Source organism: Heloderma suspectum, chromosome 2 (assembly GCF_057233095.1).
Source record: "Heloderma suspectum isolate Gila_16-S chromosome 2, 16-S_ref, whole genome shotgun sequence".
NCBI classification, from domain to species: domain Eukaryota; kingdom Metazoa; phylum Chordata; class Lepidosauria; order Squamata; family Helodermatidae; genus Heloderma; species Heloderma suspectum.
The window spans coordinates 358,784,757-358,808,554 of record NC_139459.1 but is presented as its reverse complement, the minus strand read 5'-3'; the positions used below and the strand labels follow the sequence as shown (position 1 = coordinate 358,808,554).

At 46.4% G+C, this 23,798-nt stretch overlaps 1 protein-coding gene across 11 annotated transcripts in view; it reads left to right on the top strand.

Annotated features, from left to right (window-relative positions):
• The first annotated feature begins 108 nt into the window (after positions 1 to 108).
• Positions 109 to 23,798, top strand: part of LOC146355581 (complement factor B-like) — a 61,503-nt gene continuing 37,813 nt past the window's right edge. For 3 of the 11 annotated variants that reach the window (XM_084841054.1, XM_084841052.1, XM_084841051.1), the window contains exons 1-6: positions 2,595 to 3,261; positions 6,773 to 6,979; positions 10,206 to 10,391; positions 17,637 to 17,810; positions 18,710 to 18,805; positions 20,617 to 20,714. In XM_084841054.1, coding sequence (XP_084697180.1) covers positions 3,216 to 3,261; positions 6,773 to 6,979; positions 10,206 to 10,391; positions 17,637 to 17,810; positions 18,710 to 18,805; positions 20,617 to 20,714 — 807 coding nt within the window. In that variant the 5' untranslated portion in view covers positions 2,595 to 3,215. Of the gene's footprint in view, positions 216 to 943; positions 1,205 to 1,818; positions 1,950 to 2,594; positions 3,262 to 5,985; positions 6,139 to 6,772; positions 6,980 to 8,258; positions 8,371 to 10,205; positions 10,392 to 17,636; positions 17,811 to 18,709; positions 18,806 to 20,616; positions 20,715 to 23,798 lie in introns of those variants that run through there. The other 8 variants (XM_084841059.1, XM_084841055.1, XM_084841063.1 and 5 more) reach the window with 7 other exon arrangements.

Genomic DNA, 23,798 nt, shown 5'->3' with positions numbered 1-23,798 from the left:
TACAAACACTGCCGCATATGGACAGGCGGGGGAGGGGACTACGACTGGATATGGTAGCAAAGGCAGAACATCAGAGCACATTAAGGGGAAATACCAGGATATTAGGGTATTGAAAGCGGGAACACAGAAGTGGGAAATTCCGGTTCCAGTTCAAGGCGGCTACTTTGTAGTGTGAAAGGCGGGTGGTGAAACCTCATTGGAAGCGAAAAAAGGTGGTAAGTGTAGATCCAGCCTCTGTTTCCCCAAGCTGGTCAAAAGACATAAACCTGGGTATCATCGGCATACATATGATGCTGAAAACCACAATCATAAATTAGGGAACTCAAGGGAAGGGTATAACGCATAACAAAAGTGAAATTTGACTGTTAGCTATTGAAGGCTGTCTCAGAAACAAGTGAGGGTGAGAAGTGATATTGCCAAGGAGGCTGTGCAGTGGATTGCTCTGGCCTGTGGGAGGAAAAGCAGGGGAGTTGCAGTTAAAATTGAAAAGCTGTCAGGAAAGAGAAAAATTATGTGTGTTATAGCTTCCCTTCCTAATGCTCTGTCCAAAACACAGAGCAGGAGAGGGAGGGTCAGAGTCAGGGCAAACCCTACACCCACCCCAAAATAAGCCCCCCCCCAAAAAAAAACTTTCCTTGACCAGGGCAAGGCTTACTGGGTACAGCCCACTGGAAGCAGAAGTGCAAAAAAGGGGCTCTCAAAGCCAGGTGTCCAGGGCTGAGTTGATCTCAGCAGACTTCTCCCGGAATCACATAGTGTTCAAGGATTCAGAGTTCCAAGAATTGCCATCCAGTCTGGGAGCTCAGGAGGCAGCCAGACTGAATGTTTCTTGCTAAGTCCACTCTCCCGGAAGAATGTGGGGGAAACTCCTCATTCAGTTCAGGGAGTCTAAGGATGTTCCAGACGATGCTTTTATTGTGCAATCTCTCTGCCTCATTCACAGATGTTTATGGTGGTCCAGATTATGTCATCTTCTACCTGTGACTCTTCTGGTGTCATGACCTGAAGCCCTTGCCCCTTGGACCTTCCAATGTGCAGCAGAGGACTCTGATGAGGACAAGGCTAACTTCCTCAGGGACAGGACAGTCAGTGCCTTATCAGGGCCCTTCCAGCTCGAGGACACAGCCCTGTCGTCATCCTCTCATCCTGTTATCATCTCATTCTGCTGTCATCCTGTAGCAGAAGTCTCAGGCTACAAAATCAGGTGAGGGCCCTTTAACAGTCCAGTCTGCTCCTCCAGGAGGGGTGGAAGTGATCAGATCTTGTCAGCCTACATAAGGCTTCAGTTGGCTTTAGCTCCCTGCTGAGAAAACATCCTTCTATTGTTGGAGTAGTACTGAATCATAGAATCATAGAATAGTAGAGTTGGAAAGGGCCTACAAGACCATCGAGTCCAACCCTCAAGGTGCTATTTTCTTCTTGCTTTATTCTGATTGGCATCAGATGCTACCAGCTTCACTTACAAGCCTCAAGGGACCACAGTATGGGACATCTGTGTTCTTCCACTGCTTTGTATATCTTTTTCCTCAACGCAGAAAATCCATTGAGAAGAAAAAGATGGAACAGCCATACAATGCCTTCCAATTTCTATTGCTAGGAGCCCTCCATCTGGAAGCACCCTAAGACAGTTATAGCCTATGATTACAAAAACTCAGAAAAAAGTAGGTGGTTCCTGGAATTCCCCGAGTTCTGTCAGCTCTACACAGGTTCTGCTGCTGAACGGCTCTAGGATGTGGCAAAAGTCTTGCTACGCCTGCATATCCTAAGATACACTGCTGGCATGACAGATAAGCTAGTGGAAAACCCCAATATGCTGGTGGAACACTCTGTTCTGCCAATGAAGATACGCCAGCAGAATACACTTACACTACACCCTGTACTCCTCCAGAGTACAGCTATATCCTCTTTAAACCTTCTTTTGAGCTAGGAATTTCCAGAGTTAAGAGGTGGTAAGTATCAGATATTAAACCAGGGATGTTGAACCTCCTTCAGCTTGATGGCCCAATTCCATTTCAGAGAAGATCTTAGGGGACCACATTCCAGCAAAGGATGGGGCCAAAAGCGAAAGGGGTGGAGCCAAAGGCAAAATGGCAGGTCCAAAAATACAACAAATCCCAGCCAATTTTACCTTACTGCCAGCAATGAAGCCTTAGGAGATGTCAGGAATTAATCTGAGCGTGTGGAGATGTCTGGCAGTTCGGATTCAGAATGGGAACAGCCAGAACAGGGGGAGGCACCCTCCCTAGTAAGCCCAGATATGGCAAGATTTTCTTCCCAAGACCTTGACACATTGATGGCTCAGCCTGAATGCCCCCTGCCCCTATTCCTCCACCATGAGACCTCAAGTTTCAGAGGAGGAGGAGGTCAAGGGGTGTGACTTGAAGGATGCTAAGATCCATCGCAGAGCGAAGCAGGGGACGGTAGGGGCAGGTCTCAGATGCTCCGCCAGGTTGGCCACTTGTGGAAGCCAACATAGGAGGGAGCCACCCTAAGGGAGGGGCATCCCTGTAAAGCAAGTCTGGCTGAGAAGTTCATGCCCAGACTGCTGGCAACTCCTCTAACTTCCACTTTGTCTCCTCTATTGATATTCATAGATGTGTGGATTAGCTGGTTCTATGCAGTCTGAGAGTGTCCTAGAATCTGCATTTGATCTGCATTTGTCAAGATTTGTGCTAGAATCTGCATTTGATCTGCATTTTTCTCGTTAACTACTAAAGTAGTGAGCCTGTAGCCTTGTTTCCTGGAGTGTGTTGATTGCGAAGGGGGAGGACGAAGGAATGCGACAGGAGAAGCATTTCAACCTTTTAGAACCAGGAAAAAACTGCACAAGAGCTGAGAAATCACCAAATGATCAATACTTGGGGGAAAGAGGGTGGAGATGCAGGAAAGGGGAAGGAGCCATCCGGGGAGCCTCAGCAGGCTGGATTGGTGTTTTTTTTTAACTTTGGAGTTTTGTGCTGGTCCCTGAATGCTCTTTTCCAATTGAATAAGGCTTCTGGTTGCCCATCTCACCCTATCACCCTGGCATGGCATAATGGATGTTAGCACTTCCCCAAACTCAGCTGCGTTTTTGGGGTGGAGTTAGCCTTCCACATTTTTGGCAGAAAACTAACACTTTCAACAAATAGTAGAATTGCACTACTGCTACCACTGTACCAGACACAGAAGCAGCAGAAAGAGAGACAGAAAAACAACCGGAGAAGTGCAAGTCAGAAATGCAGCTTTTCTACATCCTCATTGCCCTTGGGGTATTTTGTACAGGTAAGCGAAGTTACCTCAGAGCAATCTACGTGCTGTGAGTTTTCCCACAGAAGGGCTTTGCCTAATCATAATCAGTGAAGCCTTGAGGGCAAAAAATAATCCCCATTTCTTTTTGAGCCACTGCCAGAATATTTCATCCAGGGTACTTGTTTTGATAAAGAGTTAAAAATAATTTCTAAAGTTAAAAATAATCCTTTTTGAAATTATCTGCTGTGAATTCTGATGTGGAACATTTTCCAGATATTTTTGTAACCCTAATTTGCCAAGTATTTGCTGCCTGTATCTGACATCCTATATTTGTTTTAAATCTTTCCTTACGGTTTATTTGATAATTGACAGGAATGTATAGGCCAGGGATGGTGAACGTGTGGCCCTCCAGATGTTGTTGGAAGCAACTTCCATCAGCTGTAGCCAGCATAGCCAATAGTGAGGGATGAGGAGATGCCATCCAACAGCATCAAGAGGGCCACACATTCCCCATCCCTGATATAAGTGATATACAATAGCATGTAGTATTTGGCAAAATGTAATAGCATTGTATTAGGCTGTTAGAATTACATGTTGCCCTGAAGGGATGGGAGAAGAAACAGATTAAGCCTGAACTCATGATCAGGAGGCAAAAGAATCATAGAATCATAGAATAGTAGGGTTGGAAGGGGCCTACAAGGCCATCGAGTCCAACCCCCTGCTCAATGCAGGAATCCAAGTCAGAGCATCCCTGACAAATGGCTGTCCAGCCTCGTCTTGAAGGCCTCCAGTGTGGGAGAGCCCACCACCTCCCCAGGTAATTGGTTCCATTGCCGTATTGCTCTGACACTCAGGAAGTTTTTCCTGATGTTCAGTCGGAATCTGGCTTCCTGTAACTTGAGCCCATTATTCCGTGTCCTGCACTCTGGGGTGATCAAGAAGAGATCCTGGCCTTCTTCTCTGTGACAACCTTTCAAGTACTTGAAGAGCGCTATCATATCTCCCCTCAGCCTTCTCTTCTCAAGGCTAAACATGCCCAGTTCTTTCAGTCTCTCTTCATAGGGCTTTGTTTCCAGTCCCCTGATCATCTTTGTTGCCCTCCTTTGAACCCTCTCCAGCTTGTCTGCATCCTTCTTAAAGTGTGGTGCCCAGAACTGGACACAGTACTCCAGATGAGGCCTAACCAGTGCTGAGTAGAGGGGAACTAGTACTTCCCAGGATTTGGAAGCGATGCTTCTATGAATGCAGCCCAAAATAGCATTTGCCTTTTTTGCAGCCACATCACATTGTTGGCTCATATTCAGCTTGTGATCGACGACAATTCCAAGATCCTTCTCGCTCGTAGTGTGGTTGAGCCACGTATCCCCCATCTTGTAACTGTGCATTTGGTTTCTTTTTCCTAGGTGCAGAACTTGGCATTTGTCCCTATTAAATGCCATTCTGTTGTTTTCTGCCCAGCGCTCCAGTCTATCCAGATCACTTTGAATTTTGTTTCTGTCTTCCAAAGTATTAGCTATCCCGCCCAATTTGGTGTCATCTGCAGATTTGATCAGCATTCCCTGCACCTCCTCCTCCAAGTCATTAATACAAATGTTGATGGACACTGGGCCCAGGACTGAGCCCTGCGGTACCCCACTCGTTACCTCTCCCCAGCTTGAGAAGGTCCCATTGATAAGCACTCTTTGAGTCCGATTCTGTAGCCAACTGTGGATCCACTGGATTGTTGTTTCATCTAGCCCACTTTGAGCTAGTTTGCTCATCAGGATATCATGGGGCACTTTGTCGAAAGCTTTGCTGAAGTCGAGGTATATGATGTCTACAGCATTCCCACGGTCTACAAGGGAGGTGACTTGATCAAAAAATGAGATCAGATTTGTCTGGCAGGACTTGTTTTTGACAAATCCATGTTGGCTTCGAGTAATCACGGCATTGTTGTCAAGGTGCTTCCAGATGGATTGCTTTATGATCTGCTCCAGAATTTTCCCAGGGATTGATGTCAGACTGACTGGTCTGTAGTTCCCAGGTTCCTCCTTTTTACCCTTTTTGAAGATAGGGACAACGTTAGCCCTCCTCCAGTCATCTGGCACTTCCCCAGTCCTCCATGATTTCTCAAAGAGAAACTTCAGGAGAAGAAAGAAAAGACGAACAGGCCAGCAAAGCATATGCCAGTCCAGAAAGACAATAGATGCAGAGCAAAGCTGAGTACAACTGATTCCAGAATAGTATTGGGCATGTACACCGCCTTGGGTTCCTTAAGGAGGAAGAAAGGCGGGATATAAATGTAATAAATAATAATAATAATGAATCAATCATCACCATCGTGCTTTTTAACTCCTTCTTCCCAATCCCTTTCCTTGTGTGTCGTGTGTTTTAGATTGTAAACCTGGGTCAGGGGCTGTCTACTGATTCTTCTAAGCTGCTCTGGGAGCCTTTTGGCTCAGTATTTGGATAAAAATGCTTGGAAGGAAGGAAGGGAAGGGAAGGGAAGGGAAGCAGGCCCACTCCCCACTTAACTAAGAAATCAGCTTTTGGCACCTCCTCTCTTTGAACTATTTTCCATTCCAGCAGGTTGTTATATGAACTTTGTAACAAAGAACTAGTGCCTGAGTTTGTTTTTTTCTTCCGCCCTCCAAATTCCATTTCCCTTTGTGTTGTGTCCTTTTGATTGTAAGCTTGAAGGTAGGGTCTGTCTTATTACTGCTCTTTGTAAGCTGCTGTGGACCTTAGGACTGACTGTTTTTTGGTGAAATTTTATAGAATCATAGAATAGTAGGCTTGGAAGGGGCCTACAAGGCCATCGAGTCCGACCCCCTGCTCAATGCAGGAATCCAAGTCAGAGCATACCTGACAAGTGGCTGTCCAGCCTCGTCTTGAATGCCTCCAGTGTGGGAGAGCCCTCCACCTCCCTAGGTAATTGGTTCCATTGTCGTGTTGCTCCAACAGTCAGGAAGTTTTTCCTGATGTTCAGCCGGAATCTGGCTTCCTGTGTCCTGCACTCTTTGTAAGAGTGTCCTGCAGTCTTTGTAACAAACTGCATTTATATGGCAGTTTGTTAAAAAGCAGGGTTTTTTGTTTCTGTTTTATGGTTTCCTAATGGAACTAGAAAAGTAGCTCAGCACAGGATAAGATTTGAAAGTTATTGGGTAGGGGGGAATAAATGACTTTAGGAAACAGTGCCATAAGCAGAGGCTGGATTAACCATTATGCTAAGTACACTAGACTGTAGGGTCACTGACACCACAGCAGTCACTTCCTGGGTTTAGGAATTTCCCAATGTGAAGAATGTGTCAATACTGTGTGGGTGGGGGATGCTATTGACTGGGTCTACGCATGCAGCAGAATGAGGTGGTAGTCTGAGGTAGCAGAATTCTGAAAATGACCACTTGAGACAACAACAGGCCAAGGGAATCATATTTTTCAATGCCCTCCTAAAATCAAACAATCACACTGTTAAAAAAATCTTGTCTGACCATTGAACAAATAGGTTGTCCTCTACCAGTTGTGACCTGAACCCTTTTAACATTTTTTTGTGTTTTCTCCCCAGATGCGATCAATGGCGCCTGTGACCCCAAAGCAGCTGAGATTTTAGGGGGCAACTACACAGTGCTGAGAAATGGCATGGTGCTGAAATATGAATGCCCAGAGGGGAAATACCCATACCCTACAGTGTTCCGGTTTTGTGATCTTAACAGGGAATGGAACCCTCTGAAAAATGTGCATGGAGGGAGAGTCCGCAATGCCGTATGCCGAGGTACGAGGACAGTTGTCCATTTCTAAATAGAGAGGCCCTGTGTTTCAGGCAGAGCCAGCATTTTCCCGCCTCCCCCCGTCTTCCTCTCTCACACAGTCACCATGCAAGCACAGTCTTTCTCAGTGAGGCCTTTCAGGCATCTAGTCTGTGGAAGTGGGGTTACCACTCAGCTGACAAGCAAAGTCTATGGGCAGGTTTATACAGGATAGACATACGCTCAGAGGCACTCTAACCTTTATCGTTACTTCAGCTATCCCAGGGATGAGCCCTGGACCACAAACTGGTGCTGGGGTAAGGCCTGGTGAACCCAAGCACAAAATGAGGTTATGAAAGTGTGCTTACTGGCACTAATTTTACCACACATCTGCACTGAATGTGTGGCAAAGTTCTCCTCCCTGCTCAGCAGGAAGATACAGAGGGCAGATAACTGTTTTGCCACACATTCTGTTACCACTGAAGCCCTGTGATAGTTGGGAAGACCTGTGAACATTCAGTGACTGCAAACCTGGTAGGCAGGATTGTGGCATCAGGCTCTGCCCCCTCCTTCCTCTGAACATCTGAAAGGGGGCATATTTTACCACCAATCTGTGGCTAATACATGGCAAAATTCTCTTCACCACATCACAGGATGACACAGAAGGTGGATGCAGGTGACCATTTTTCCGCACATCTGCAGCAAATGTGTGGCGAATTTCTCTTGATCACATTGCAGATTGATACACACAACCAAAGTAGTCAAGGATGAGGATGCACACCAAATATGCTGATATATTGGTATATGCATTTGAAGTGTAGATATGCCCCCATTGGCTCTATACTTCCATTTGTTCTTGAGGTGATAAATTTGCTGAGATTTAATTTTTAGCCATTAGTTTTGTATTGTTATTTTGTTCTGAATATTTGAAAAAAAAAAACCCTAACACAGGCAAGTTGCATAGACAAGTAATATCTAAATGTATGAATACATTTAAAACAAAATAAACACAAAACAACCAACATTAATCTTTAATTACATCTTCCCTATCCCACACAAACAGAAACTTCCTCTTCCTCATCTCACTGTTGAACGGTTTCTACACTGTCACTGTAGAATGCCACTACAGTGTAGAATGCCACTACAGTGAGAATGCCACTGTCATTCTCTTGCAGCTCTTTCCCCATAATTCCAAAGGGCATTACTTTCGTGCCCTAGCATTATATATTCTCCACACATTCACACGAAGTATTGCCAAATGATCAAGGGAAAAAGCTGTGCTTTTAACAGCAGTTTGATCTGCAGAAATCAACCGGGGAAGCTTTTCGTGGCATGGAGAGAAGCATTATCACGCCACAGAATGCTGAACTAGATGGACTCTTGGTCCGATCCAGCACGGCTCTTCTTATGCTCTTATGTAAGTGCAGAGGGCTAATTACCTCCAAAACAAGGCTATTGAGATATAAGACAGAAGTTTTGGCATGTTCAGTGGGAACCTCAATGTAGCGTTTGTGATAGGCCCATTCCTTGAGCCAGGCCAGGCTTTCTGAATCACCTGGATTAAGTACAGATAATCTGTCCCAGGATTTATACCAGACTGGCAAGGCCCCTGGACACAACACCCAAGACCTACAGAAGTACAACAAATCTTTTGGGGAAAATGTAAGGAGATAACACCCTCATCCCTTTACACTAGGGATGTACGAAATGTACTTACCTTTCCGCGGATTATGTTTATGGTGGGGAGGGAGGCGTTCTGTCCCTCCCCCCGGAATCCTCGACGGTGGGGGAGGCGCTCCGTTCCTCCCCCCCGGAATCCTCGATGGCCGGCTGTGCTCCGTGGTGGCTCCGCGGAGCAGCCGGCCAGGCCCAGGCCAGAGCTGTCCGCAGCTGGATTTCTGGCCGCAGAGGGCTCTGGGTAAAAACAACAACAACAACCGCATATGCAAATGGCGGCGGCTACGGCTGCCGCCATTTGTGTTCCTTATTTTTGGCCGTCTTAGTCTACGTAAATATTTACGTAGACTATGATGGCAAAAATAAAGGGGAACGCAAATAGCGTAGCGGGCGCTATTTGCGTCCCTTTTTGATTCGCCGTTTTAGCCTATGTAAATATTTAATAAATCAAAAAGGGACGCAAATAGCGCCCGCTACGCTATTTGTGTTCCCCTTATTTTCGCCGTCTTAGTCTACGTAAATATTTACGTAGACTAAGACACCAAAAAAAAGGAATGCAAATGGCGGTGGCTGTAGCCGCCGCCATTTGCGTATGCGTTTTTGTTTTTTGTTTTAACCCAGCCATGATAGGCTACATAAATCTTTATGTAGCCTATCACATCTTGAAAAAAAACACACCACAAGTCTGCAAATGGCGGCGGCGGCAGCCGGTTGGAAGACCAGCCGCCGCCGCCCGGAAGATCCGCCCCAGGTAAGTCTCGTCCTGAGGGGGATCCGTGGGGGGGTGGGGGGGTGGCAGGCCGTTCCGCCACAGATTTCGGGGGGCTGAATGCACTGGCATTCGGCCTCACCGAGATCCGTGGCGGAATTCTCTGCCATCCCTACTTTACACACACACACAGATACACACACATGCAGACACACAAACAGTGAGCCCAAGCAGGCCACAGAATGCTGTTTCTATGAGTTAAGGAGGAAAAATGAAAAAAGGGGTGAGTGGGTGTGGGAACAGAATGGAGGAGGGCATGAGTGCCTGGCTGAAACTCTGAAGAGAACTACAGCATGCTGCAGCATTTTCTTGCAGGTCCTAGTTGTTATCTGCTAACATCAGCAGATCAAGGTGCAGTTAAAGAAAAGGGAGCATGGGGAAGGCAGGATAAAAGTTGGCTACCCTAGATATGTGATAAACGCAGAGATTTACCACATCCTGGTGCACTTTCACTTTATTTATCTGCTGCATCTTTATCACACTTTTCAAGTCATTCTTGTCTCCCAAAGCAGCTCACATCAATAAAAAGAGAGAGACAGGCCCTTCTATCGGGCTGACACACTAAAATGACCAGACACACACAAAGGAAGCGGGGAGGTGTGATCAAAGCATATCATGAGAATCAGGACTTTTGCTACCACCTGCTCAGTGTTTTTAAATATTGGTAGCTTGTGAGGCCCAGAACTGGAATAGCCTTGGAGTTCACAGGAATGACTGTGAATGGCAGAAGCTGGGGTGGTGTAGGTAGGTTGGGTTTGAGGGAACAAGTGCTACAAACAAATCGCTCCCTTCCTTATGCCTTCCAGACATCCGCTGCCCAAAGCCTGCGGAATTCGAAGATGGCGAGTATGAGCCCCACCAGGACTACTACAGTGTAAGCCAGGAACTGAGATTTGAGTGCTACGAGGGGTACACGCTGCGGGGGTCCCAGGTCCGCACCTGCCTCCCCAATGGGAAATGGAGCGGAGAGACAACAATATGCGATGATGAAGGTGAGCTTGATGTTCAATTGTAAGGAAGATCGGCCGATTCTTCACCTCTGAGAGGTCTCTTCCATCTTTTGATTCCATCCATCTGGTGGCCACCTTCTGCTTAGTCAGTTATCATAAACTTTGCAAGAGGTGAGCTGCTAGATGAAGGCAGAGCAACTTGCATGAGCGATGTGGGTTTTTTTGCAAGCTAATATTGATAGCAGGGTAAGCTTTGCAAGAGGTGGATTGTGGATATTAAGTGTAACCAGGGGTGGTGCTAGGTATCTAAAAGAGCTGGGGCACAGTGCACAAATTTGCATATGCTGATTTACATATGCAAATATATGTGTATAATTAGAAATAATTACTATAATTTAAATTTTATAGAAGGCAAGCCCTAACCTCTTGCTTGCTTTCAGGACAAAACCATGTCCCAAATTGTGGTTGCATAAAACTTACCCTCCGTGCACCCACACTTTTCCTTGGTCTTTCAGGCCCAAATCCAGATGGGGAGGATGAAGTGCCTGGGACCAGAAAAGAACTGTATGACATCTTAAACATTTATCAATTAATTGCAAACTGAACATGGCACACTGGTAGGGATGTCGCGGGTGTTCAGTTGGAGCTTGAAGCTGGGCGATTTCTTGCTGGCTTAGTCACCCAGACAGCAGTCCACAGATCCTCATGTTTGCCAGACTCGGCGTGTGCCAAGTCGGGCAAGCGCGGGGATCCCTGCTCCCTTGCTGTGCTGCAGAATGGTGGCTCAGCCTTTTCTATAAAGGGCCCTTTTACGCAAATGGTCGCCGTAAAGCGGCCCATTATGTGAACTTACAGGGGCAAATTGTCTAAATAGCCACCATTTGCGTAATATGGCCCTTTACAAAAAAGCCCAAGCTGCCATTTTGCATAAAATGGTGGCTCAGTGAGGGAATGGGAGGTCACTTGCGGGCACCCACAAACTGCCCAGTAGCTCGCTGCACACACAGCAAGCAGGGTCGGGCAGCCGGCAGGGGTCTGGTGAGTGGCATACAAGGTGGGCTGAGGTGAGTCCATCCATCCCTACACAGTGGCAAGGGAGAGTGTGGGAATGTATTGCAGATTATAATAACCCATGCTCTTAGGCTGCAAACTTACACAGTTACTAGGGAGTAACTCCCATTAAACATAGAGGAAATCCTTACTCACTCTTCCCCTCCCATCACCAACAAGCACAACAGCACCAGACAGAGACCTCAGGACTAGAGAACGTTGCTTTGCTGCTCCTGGCCCCTGGTCCAGGTGAAGAGGCAGAGAATGGTGCCAAACGTGGATCCTCATTTCATTTCAAATGCTTTTGTTTGGTTTGTTCTGGGATTCTGGAGCACTTTTTCTTTTTTTTACAGCTCTTGGGTCCTAACTTCTTGAAATCCTAAAAAATGTTGCAATGTTAAGTTTCTAGCAACCTCATCATCATACAACTCTTAAAGTACCAAACTGCATAGTTGGATACCTTTATAAGGACAAACCAAAATTCCCAATAAAGGTATTTCCTAACTGTGGATTTTGGGTTTTTATTTCTCATGGACCAACGTGGCTACCTTTGTTTCTGGTTGTTTGTTATTTAATTTGCCAAAGTCCCCAGTCCCCAGGTTTCTCTCTAGATCCAGATACTGGAACTATCCTCAGGGTAGACTGGTTGAAGCTCTGAGCACATTTAACTTATATGCAGAGTACATCATGAGAAATGCTGGGTTGGATGAATCAGAGGTCGGAATTAAGATTGCTGGGAGAATTATCAACAACCTCCAATATGCAGACGATACCACCCTAATGGCAGAAAGCGAAGAGGATCTAAAGAGCCTCTTGTTGAGGGTGAAAGAGGAGAGTGCAAAAGCTGGTTTGAAACTCAACATTAAAAAAACGAAGATCATGGCATCTGGCCCCATCACTTCCTGGCATATAGAAGGGGAAGAAATGGAAGCAGTGACAGATTTTACTTTCTTGGGCTCCAAGATCACCGCAGACGGTGACTGTAGCCATGAAATTAAAAGACGCTTGCTCCTTGGGAGGAAAGCTATGGCCAGCCTAGACAGCATAGTAAGAAGCAGAGACATCACCTTGCCGACAAAGGTCCGTCTAATCAAAGCTATGGTTTTCCCAGTAGTAATGTATGGCTGTGAGAGCTGGACTGTAAGGAAGGCTGAGCGCCGAAGAATTGATGCTTTCGAACTGTGGTGCTGGAGAAGACTCTTACGAGTCCCCTGGACTGCAAGGAGGTTAAATCAGTCCATCCTAAAGGAAATCAACCCTGAGTGCTCATTGGAAGGACAGATAATGAAGCTGAAGCTCCAGTATTTTGGCCACCTAATGCGAAGAGAAAACTCCCTGGAAAAGACCCTGATGCTGGGAAAGACTGAAGGCAAAAGGAGAAGGGGACGGCAGAGGATGAGATGGCTAGATAGCATCACGGATGCAATGAATATGGACTTGAGCACGCTCCGGGAGAGAGCGCAGGACAGGAAGGCCTGGCGTGCTATGGTCCATGGGGTCACGAAGAGTCGGACATGACTGAATGACTGAACAACAACAACAAGACTCCAATACTACATATACTTACCTGGGAGTAAATCCCATTGAACTCAGTATGACTTACTTCTGAATAAACATGTTTAGGATGACACAGTAAGTTTGGTATAATCCTGAACATGTTTTCCTATCCACAGATCTCTCTGTACCCCCAGTTGTGTCCCTACCCCACATAATTTCCTGTACCAGCTCAGCTACCTTTTCCCACCACACAGGTCTCTATAGCTGTGTCCAGGGCTGGCCCCAAGATATTTTGCTGCCTGAGGTAGAGCAGCAAATGGTGCCTCCCACACCCCCACACCCCATCCTGGTCAAGGTACACAGTAGTACTCAAAGCCTGTCAAGTTGTTTTGGCCCCTAAGGCAGAAAATACTACAAGTGCCTTTCCCCTTCCCTGGCAGTGAAAATACAATAATAATTAAGAAATTAAATACTGAATTATTTGCTACTTTTTTATGACGTCCCAAATAAGTTGTCTGAGGCAGCTGCCTCAGGCTCTAAAATGTGTGCGCGCGCGTGTGTGCGTGCATGCGCATGCATGTTTTTAAGGGACCCTGTCTCCTAAGGACACCCTATATGTAAAAAGGGGTTTATGGACAGGGAGTGGAGGGCATTTGATTTCAGAAAAACAGAAAGATTCAAGGGAGGCAGCAGGAGAGGAAGCACATCTGGGCAAAAAGCCAGCTCATCCAGGGGGATCAGATGGAACAGAGATAATCAGGGCTCCTACACCTTTATTTCAGCAAGTGCCATTTCTCTCCAGTTACACAAAAAGCAACATCTTTCAAAATAACTTTCTGTACAGTGGATTCCGATCCATGAAAGCTTATTATGCAACAGTACATTTGCGAGTCTTTAAGGTGCCACAAGGCATTGTGGCTTTTGAACACAAAAGAGCAAGAAGCCCCTATCCTCCTCCCACATCTATTCACCTTTCTGTAGCCTAGTGGAAACCCCTGATGCCAAAGAATACCATGCAACCACTAGAATCTGGCCACACAGATCATGCCAAAAACAGGTGCACTCCAGAAAGATGATTGCAGAGCCAAAGAGCTCAAAATACAGTCCAGCAAACCAGGGCAAGCTCATGCATTACTTTGCCCCAAATTCAGACATTGCTGCCCATTCAAACCCTTTTTGCCAGCAAACTCACTTCTGGTTTTCCCCAAGGTAAGGGGCCTCGGTCAGCTTGGAGGAAGCAATGGATGAAGGAGGCCTCTGGCACTGCATGTGATATGTGAACAGCCAAAGCGCCTGCTCTTCCTCTTGTCAGGGCCTTGCTGCCTACAACGGCCAAGGGTGTTTGTTTATATATTTATTAGATTTATTAGTGTAGGGCCCCAGGCTGAACCAAGGCTATTAGTAGTTTTAGAGGGGCTTGGATGCCCCATAATGCTGTCTGACTTTGGTTCAGAAGGCTGCTGTTTTACCTAACAGGCCTCTTGATTTACCAGGATGAGTCACAGAGCGATAAGGCCAATGGGGCAGCCTCAAGCACGTCTTATCAAGATGTGCCTGGGAAGCGAAGTTTGTTTGTCTTAAAGCTGCAGGTGGCTATGCTGGGAACCAAGCACTGCTAGTCTATGCTGAGAATGAACGCTAGTGGGCACTTGCTGTTGTCATGCTGCCTCACTGCTAACATGTATGGTATAAAATCCATTGTACCCCATGGCTCTTGGTTCAGAGAAGCTGTCTGATCCAACCATTGGGTATGCCTGTGTGCTGTAAGTTACTCAATAAAATATCTCCTTGTAAGTAAACCTGGATCTGATTTATCACTATCTTGGCACCTCTAAATTAAGAGTTTGAAGCCTACTGCAGGGGCAATACAACTGACACAGCAAGCAGGGTGCCAAGAATACTGCTGTGTTCAGATTCCAAGGGAAGGAGGATGCAGGTGTTGGCGCGTTAAACCAACTCCCGGGCTGGCCACAGTTGGAGCTGTGCAGTCCAGCCGCAAAGCCATCGGTGGTCCTGAGCGGACCAGGAGCATGCCCAGAGGTCGAGGAGTACTGCACACCAGTGGGTCTGGAAACTGCATTGGAATCTCTGCAGCTGGAAAAGTGGTCAACTAAAGAGAAGCAGCTTGCAGGGCCTCTAGCATGGTTTGTGCTGACAGCAATGTAAACTGTTGGGCAGAAGGAGTCAGAATGGAGAGAGGAAAAAGCAGAAAAGCTCAAGGACGGGCTAAGAAAAGAGCAAGATTTAAGGCTGTTAATTAGAGAAACGTTGCAGGACAGCCTGGCCTCCAACGAGGCGTGGGAGCGTGAGGCTGAAGAAGTAGCTGTTAAACTGATAAACTGATACGCCGAGCTCAGAAGAATTGCCCAAAGAGTGCCGAGGTATGCAACATAATCACCTTGTCTGATTGGGATGAAATCCTTAGGAAGTGGAAACTTAAGATGAAGACCCAGAAGATGAAGACGCAGAACAGAGTAAAAGTGAAGAACCAGTGCCCCCAGGGCACAGGCTAGACCCCTCTTATAGTGGAAAGTGCACCAGAGGACGGTCCCAAAGCAGAATGAAGTGGAGAGACCACGTTGAAGATCTCACTCAAGGTAACCGTGTTTAGCTTTGAACTGTTCTAGAATTACATAGAGCCTGTAGCTACTGACCATCAGCTATATGATTTCTGAAGAGTGTAACCATTAAGCTTTTGCCATGGGATTCCCTGCAATGAAGAAATCTCACTGATTTGAGTGTCCAGTGTTGAGCGTGTGCGCTGAAGAGATCGAGAAACCTGGCAGCATATGCTCCTACACACTAACTATCATGCTCCTGCAAGCCGCAACAAATTGTGTAAGCTGGGTGACCCAACCTAATTGAGAAGAAAAGAAGATAGTAGTAGCTGTCTTCAAAAACACCGAGACCTGCATATCTGGCTGGCTGACTCTGTAAGTGATGTTACAATTGCAAACTAAGACTGTTTTCCTGTTTGAGACCCCAGTGGAAAAAAGCTGACCTGAGTAATTTGTCGCCCCTGACAAGGCAACGATTAGGTTGCCCTGTACCTCATTGTGTCTTGTTTCAAACTTGGGATTTACAAATACAAACAAACTGTGACTTTCAAGTCCTGCAAATCACCCTGCTGCCGCCTCCCAAAAAAGATTGATGGCTGCGTAAAGAATGCAAGTATAAGGCGACCCCCATCTTCCTGCAGCGTCGTGAGTTTCGGAACTTTGTTTTTGTGTGCCAGGTAGACAGAGAAGAAGGGTGTGTGTGTCATGTTGTGAATCCCTGGCTAGCCTGTTTAGTGATTGATAGCCCCAAGAGTTCCCCCCCCCCCACGCAAGCCTCAGTTTCCTTAGTCCTTGCTTAAGAAGTGTTTGAAAGTACAATTGTTGTTCCCTTGCTGTTAAGAGCCGTGCAGTTCAAAACTGCCCTGTAATTGTAAGTTTACTTTTGCAAGGGGGAGGGGATCATAGCTGATTAACTCTCCTTTTCTCCTTGCAAAAGAGATAGTTTTGTTATTTTTAATGTGTTTGAAATAGCTTAGATTTAGATTTCCAAGTAGACCTATTGAAAGCTCAGAAGCACTGGCAATGTTTTTGCAAGCTCCCTAGTTAGACAGTCGCTTCCCCTCACCAATCTCCGAGCAACCAAGCCGGGACAGTGTGGGGGGAGGGGAGTAAATTTTTAGAGTGAAGAAGTGTTATGAGAGCAAAAATCATGTCAAGGCCCAGCATCAGTAATGCAGTGAAGCCTTGTAAGCTATAGCCAAGATTTAGTTAGAAGTAGCCTAGAAAGGATTAGGCCTATTCAGTTTTTAGAATGTTCAGAGCCTGTGTGAGCTTATCTCTGTCAGTGTTCTCAGAGCAGAGCCAGGGGGAGTCACCCAACTCCCTGTCCGCCCCTGGTCTAGCCTTGGTGGGCAGAGAGGCTGGAAGATGTCTGTGAGAACCTGACAGAGGTGAGATAAGATTTGCAGAAAGGTTGCCCAGGTTGAAGCGTCACGGCTGGAAAGTTGAGCAGTGCTGCTCTGTTTAGACGGAAGCCTTGCTGAAAGGCTAAAAGCCCTTGTCTGTTGGGGATCTGTCGGGGGATCTGGAAGGGGTGTACAGTCACACCTTCCCTTTTGAACTTATGCAGAGGCGGGGAGCCTTTGCTGAAAACATCACGTCTTCATTGCCCAAAGCCTTCTCTGTTTGGATCCGTCATCATCTGGGCTTTTGAGAGGCACTCTGCACATGGACTGGGACTTTGGATTGTTAAGGACTTGCCATGGAAAGTACTGTGAGGCTTTTCATAAACTTGAACTCTCATTGCTGTGGATTGTGTGTCTGTGTGTTTGTAGTCAGCTCAGTGTACAGCAGGCTGAGTGTGATCTATGACTTTTCGACTTCCCTCTGCCAGAACTCATGCAGAGTAAAGTTGGCCTAGAACTCTTTGCATATGTGAGTATGCCCTTCCCTTGATCTTGATGGGCCCTGATCATGCAACCTGGAGAAGCAGTATGATTGCTAGATCTGCTCCATCATGCCTCACCATGCAAGAAATGTTTTCCAGTCATGGTGTTAAATTTCAATGAAAGTTTGTTATGTGCATTTTATGATTTCTTAAATATTATGTGAAATATTATATTTGCAATACTTGCATATACCATTCCAGCTTCTCAGATTACACATATACATGGTGCGCACACAAAGGCATACACTTTAGAATGACAGAATCCGTAATTGTGCCATCTTTTCTCCTACCCAGCTGGCCAATGCCCCAACCCAGGTATTCCAATTGGTGCTCGAAAAGATGGCACCCATTATGAGTCAGAAAACCGGATCCGCTTCTATTGTGACAGAGGACTCACTCTCGTGGGATCCAAAGAACGGATTTGCCAAAAATCAGGAACCTGGAGTGGATCGGAACCAGAATGTCGAAGTGAGCAAATGGGTGAAGTGAAAGACCAGCCTGGGATTGGGGATAGGTCCTGTGGACAAAGAACTGGGATCATGAGGGGGAGTCCTGTTGGTTATTGTTATTTATGTAACGTCTTCACATAGTGCGTACTGAAAGTATGGAATTGGCTCCCACAAGATGCTACCTCCAGTATCAAAGGCAGTATGCCTATGTATACCAGTTGCTGGGGAACATGGGTGCACTCATGTCCTGCTTTTGGGTTTCCCATGGGCAGCTGACTGGGCATTGTGTGAACAGAATATTGGACTAGATAGACCCTTGGTCTGATCTAGCAGGGCTCTCCTTATGTTCTTATGTTTAACTGGTGTACATACGCATTCTGCCTCTGATACTAGAGGTAGCCTATAGCCATTAGGACTAGTAGGCATGATAGCCTTCTCCAAGAATTTGTCTAACCCCCTTTTAAAGCCATCCAAATTGGTGGTCATCACCACATCTTGTGGTAGTGAATTCCATAGTTTATGCAATGTGTGAGGAGAATTCATTCCTTTTATCTGTCCTGAATCTCCCACCAATCAGCTTCATGGGATGACCAAGCAGCTGTCCATGGGAAAAAGTGAAGAGAAGTTGAGGAGGAGTGTATGATTTCTCTAAGTGTGGAAGAAATATTGGCTACTTTTGATAGCCTCCCATTTTTATCATCATGTGGTCAGGAGATACCTATGTATATACTGAATCCAATGGAACGTAAAGTTAATTTTTTGTTGCATCGTCTTTGTGGGAATGGGGTGGCTATGTGGCTGACAAACACTTGCACTTTATGACAAGTGCCTACCTGCACTTCAAAATGTATCACTATACAACTGGTAAACAAGCTCCTATACTCCTATTGTGAATTCCCTCTCTCTTTTTCCCTTCAGACTCGTTTACCTTTGATACCCCTCAGGAAGTCTCAACCAAGTTCACCTCATCCCTTACTGAACTGGCTGCATCTGTGGGCCCTGACAGAGTTGTTTGTAAGTTTTTATGAACTGGTGGGGCTTGGTGCAAGGACCCCCACCCACAAAATTAGTAGGAGAGGGAACATTACATTGTTAGATGCTCCCCACTTCCCTGACAGTTATGTTATTCTGGGGTACTGCTGCCTGGTTTAGTTTCCTTTGGATGAGAGAGCACTGGAGACATTGGGCATTTCTACATGAGGCTTTTATCCCTCACCTTTACTGGGGCGTCTGCTTCCAGATTCTTTGCGGGATTAAGTTTAGCTCCTTTACACATGCTTTTTCCTGCGGGGTTTCTTTCTCTGCCTTTCTATGTGTGTCATTATATAGCCACAAGATGGCGGTGTAGTATAGCAGAATTGCACAATTATACACTATAAATAGAATGCCATTCAGAAAAGTACTGCACTTTCCTTGATCTACCCCCCCCCCCCGCAATAATGGTTGCAAAGCACGGGAGAGGCCCTGGAGGATGACGATGTCATGTAAAGGACCTGCAGACTACCGTGAGCGAGCAATCAATCACAAGCACACAATAAAAGCTTCATGTAGAAAAGCTCTTAAAGCCACTTCCACCTCAAGTTAATGTGAGGTGGAAGGTGTTTATGTGCTGGGGTGTGTGTGTGTGGAATCTTTGCTTGTATATTTGCCAGTAATGCAGATATTACAAAGAGCCTTTGTAATATCTGCATTACTGGCAAATATACAAGCAAAGATTACACACACACACACACACCCCAGCACATAAACACCTTCCACCTCGCATTAACTTGAGACATGTTACTTTCTCCAAGCGTTGGTGGGTGTAAAGAACCAGGGCGATTCCATTTTCTATTAGGTATCCATTTTCTGTAGCAGCTCTTTCGAGCTGATTAGCCTTGTGAGAGGCCCGGGCGGAAGAGCAAACGTGAAGGCATTTGACCACCTGAAGGGAGGGTAGGTTCTGGCTTATCTCTTGTCCTCTGTCTCTCTCTCTGGCTTCAAGGTCATAAAACGCTTGGTTCTGTGGGAGGGCGTAGAGATTGCTTTCAGCTGTGCCTGAGTGAAAAATGTCACCTCTCCCTTTGGTCTTCCATCAAGGAGGGGAGGGGTGGGGAAACTGGAGACTGGCACAGTTAGTGTATATAATTGGGGAGGGCCGTTGAGCTAGCTGACTTTGTTCTCATTTTGCCTCGGAGAAGGAGGTGTTCAAGTCTGTTGCAGCTTGTGAGAAAGCCCATACTAAGAGCTAAGGAGGCTAAGCAAGCCTGAGGACTCTCCTGTCTCACTCAGGCTGGTAGCAGCTTTCTGTTAGAAGTGGTTCGGCTTTGAATCACGTTCTTTCCTCTGCTGTCCTTTATAGTGGGCATCTCATTCAAAAACAGAGAGGTTTATTAGGAGACTAGCTGCTAACCATTAGTGGCTGTTGAAGAATTGCCTACCTACACATCAGCTTGACTGTATGCCAGATTTATCATCAGAGGCTCTTCTCAGAGTGCCCCTCCTGAATGAGGTTCAGTGGCTGGCAACTGGGGACAGAGCCTTTTTAGTGGTGGGTCTCTCCTTATGGATAATGCTTTCTCCACCGAATCAGATGACCACATGCATCTTGGTGACCTCCCTTACTAAATTTTAGAGTAGCCACATTTTAAGTCTTTTTAATGAAAGCCACCAAAGAAGAATGTCAGGTTGAAATGTGTTTGGCTATCATTTGTTTATAACTTTATTAATATTTTAGTATCATCCTATTGAAATAAAGTGTTGTTTGTGTATGTGACACCAAAGTATCCCAAATAGTTTTTTTTTTTTTTACTGCAATTAGGGATTAATTATCTTCTTTGTACCAGCCCCAGTGAATATTTACATTGTACTCGATGCCTCCAGAAGCATTGGCAATGGGAAGTTTGAGGAAGCTCGGAAGGCGGTTATCAAGTTGGTTGAGAAGGTACAGTAAGCTCAGAAATCTTGCTTGCTCCATGAAGATTACAAAACAGTATACATAAGAACATAACATAAGAAGAACCATGCTGGATCAGACCAAGGGTCCATCTAATCCAGCATTCTGTTCACACATTGGTCAACCAGCTGTCAACTGGGAACCCACAAGCAGGATATGAGCGCAACTGTCAGGATTCCCTTTTTGCCTTGCTGAGAACTCCAAAAGCCAAATCAAAACACAGACAAGAGGCTTTTATTCCACAGTTTTAATCCAATTACTCTAATGAGGTATACAGATGCAAATTGCTAGTGACTCCCAGACTACAAAGGAAAAGCCTTCAAGGAGTTCAAAGGGAAGCTACGAAAGTTGGCCACTGTTTGGGAAAAGGTGGCAAACTATCTTGACTTAAGGGGTGGGAGGGGAAGATCTCCCTCTCTCCCATGACACCTCTAGATGCAGCTGTTGACGCCGAGCGAATCGGGCAGACCGCCTAAGCTCTGCCCCTGCTATCTCCCGTTTGTGTCTGCGTCTGCGCCTGGCGTCTAAGAGGTCAGGTTCTCCTGCCCCTGCTTCCCTCTGTTCGTTATCTATCACAGGGATGTGAGAAGGGGGGTCCTCTCCATCCAGCTGTGCCTCTGAAGCCTGGGAAAGTTCCTCCACGTTTTGCAGCTCTTCCTCAGAATCTGAACTGCTCTGCCACCCTATGTGCTCAGAGGCAACCCTGACAGCAACAGCACCCTCCCACCCATGTTTCCCAGCAACTGGTGTTCATAGGCTCACTGCCTCCAGTACTGGAGGTAGCACATAGCCTACAAGACTAGTAGCCATCGATAGCCTTTCCCTCCAGGAATTTGTCCAACCCCCTTTTAAAGCCATCCGAATTGGTGGCCATTACTACATTCTGTGGTAGTGAATTCCATAGTTTAACTATGTGCTGTGTGAAGCTGTATAGGTGTAGGCCTACCTTCTTGCATATGATTACCAACTCTGGAAATAAAATGCTAGAGTATCTGGGTAGGGGCTTGGGGGCCAGGGCCCTATGGGTATGTGGGGAGGCGGTGTCAAGGGTCCGGCCCCAAGCAGTCAGGCTCCCATGAGGAGTATGCTGTTGGTCCAAGTGGGGCAGAAGGAGGTACATGGCCCCAAAGAGGCACGGATTGATTTCCAAGGCAGCAAGCCAGGCTGAGGGGCCAGTCAAGGGTGCAGAGTCAAGTCCTGGCAGGGGTCAAGCTCCAGAACAGCAATGGAGGATTGGGAGCAGATGCTTTGGCAGCATCCTCTTCACACAATGTATTTGTTTGTTTGTTAATTAAAAGCTTTCTAAGAGAGCAATCCTGCAGCCCCTAGGCAGCACCTGGGGAGCCATAGGGTATTTCAGATTCCCGGATCTGAGGTTGGAGACAGTGCTCCGACCTTGGATGGGGGAATCTGAGCTCCAGTCCTCTCCATCGCAGCTGGCGTGGGGAAAAAAATGTGATGGCTGCCTCTCTGAGGTCAGGAATGCAAGGCTGGGTTGGGCGGGGGGACTATCTCAAGACTGCTCCAGTCTCCTTCCCGCCCCCTCCAAAACACCCCAGCTAGATGGGCAAAAAAGCCCGTCTGGCAAAAATGCAGAACGTGAGGACAAAGAGGCGAAGGTTGCATCCTCCGCTGCCCCTCCTGCTTTGCACTGGATGATCTAGGGGCTCTGAATTCAGAGGCTTAGAATAACTGAGGGTGGAAGTAATAGGATTGCACCCTAAACCACCTTTCAAGGGGTAATAGCCCACACAAAGCTTCATATACTTCTAAGAGAAAACACAGTAACAAAATCATCAATTATTAAAACATACATGCACCCCTGAAAACGAACACTATAAATTAATCCAAAACTCACCCAAGGCTGAGGGGCAAGCTCTAAGGCTGGGGCCTTTATAAGACCAGGTGGAAAGGGATTCGCCCTTGGGGTCAAGTACCCAGCTGACCAAGTACTCAGACAGGCTGATACTGCAACCTAGATGGTGTCCTCAGAGCATAGATCTTCATCTGCCAGCTTAGTGGAAAATTGCCAATAACACAGTCACGTTTTACTTCAGAAAAGGAAACACCTCTAAAATGAGGAAAATGGTAAAAAGGAAGTTGAAATGGGGTATCAAGAGGGTTAAATCCCTTCAAAATTCTTGAAGGTTACTCAAAACCACAGCAACAGAAGCTGTCAGGGTGGAAACTGAGCCCATAGAACCCCAGAGCAGTTCTGATTCTGAGGAGGAACAGCAATTTGTGGGACAGGAGCCCGCTCATCCCTCACAGGCACAGCAGCTGGCAGAGATTCCTCCTGCCAGCATTCCTGAGATAGATAGTGACCCTGGCAGTGAGAGAGTGCGGGAGGGGGGCTTGCTAGACGCTCGACGCAGACGCAGGGAGCGATGAGCGATGGAGGGCGTGGAAAGGAGGTGTAGCGCCCGTTTGGTGCGCAAGCAACGGCCGCGTTCCATGGACCCAAGGGAAAGAGGGAGGAACTCTCCCTAGCCCATAAGTTCAGGGTCTGCAAGTGATTCTCCTTCAAATGGGGACCAACTGCCTACTCGGAGCATAAGCTACTCTGCTATTCATTGGTTAGACGCTGGTGATTAGCATCTGAAAGAGTCATTAAGTTGTAAAAGGATTAAAGCCTTGAAAAGAATCCTTTTGTGTGTGTCTTGAGTTGGCTATTGGAGTGTACTGAAAGAGGGCGCTCCTGACAGCAGCTCAGCTAGAAGGTATACCACAGGTCAGAAATGGTGCCACAAAAACTGAGAGGTTACCATCCGCATGGTTAATGAGCAGTGTCAAAGAAGCTATTAGAGAAAAGAAGGCTTCCTTCAAAAACTGGAAGTCTTGCCCAAACAAGGAGAACAGAGAGGAACACAAACTTGCACAAAAGAAAAGCAAGCAGACAGTAAGGGATGTAAAAAAGGATTTCGAGGAGCATATTGCAAATAACATTAGAGACAAAACTAAAAAAAAAATCTTTAAATACATCAGAATCAGGAACCTGGGCTTGGGAGGCAGTTGGTGGTCCATTAGATGACAAGAGAGTTAAAGGTGTACTAAAGGAGGATGAGGAGATTG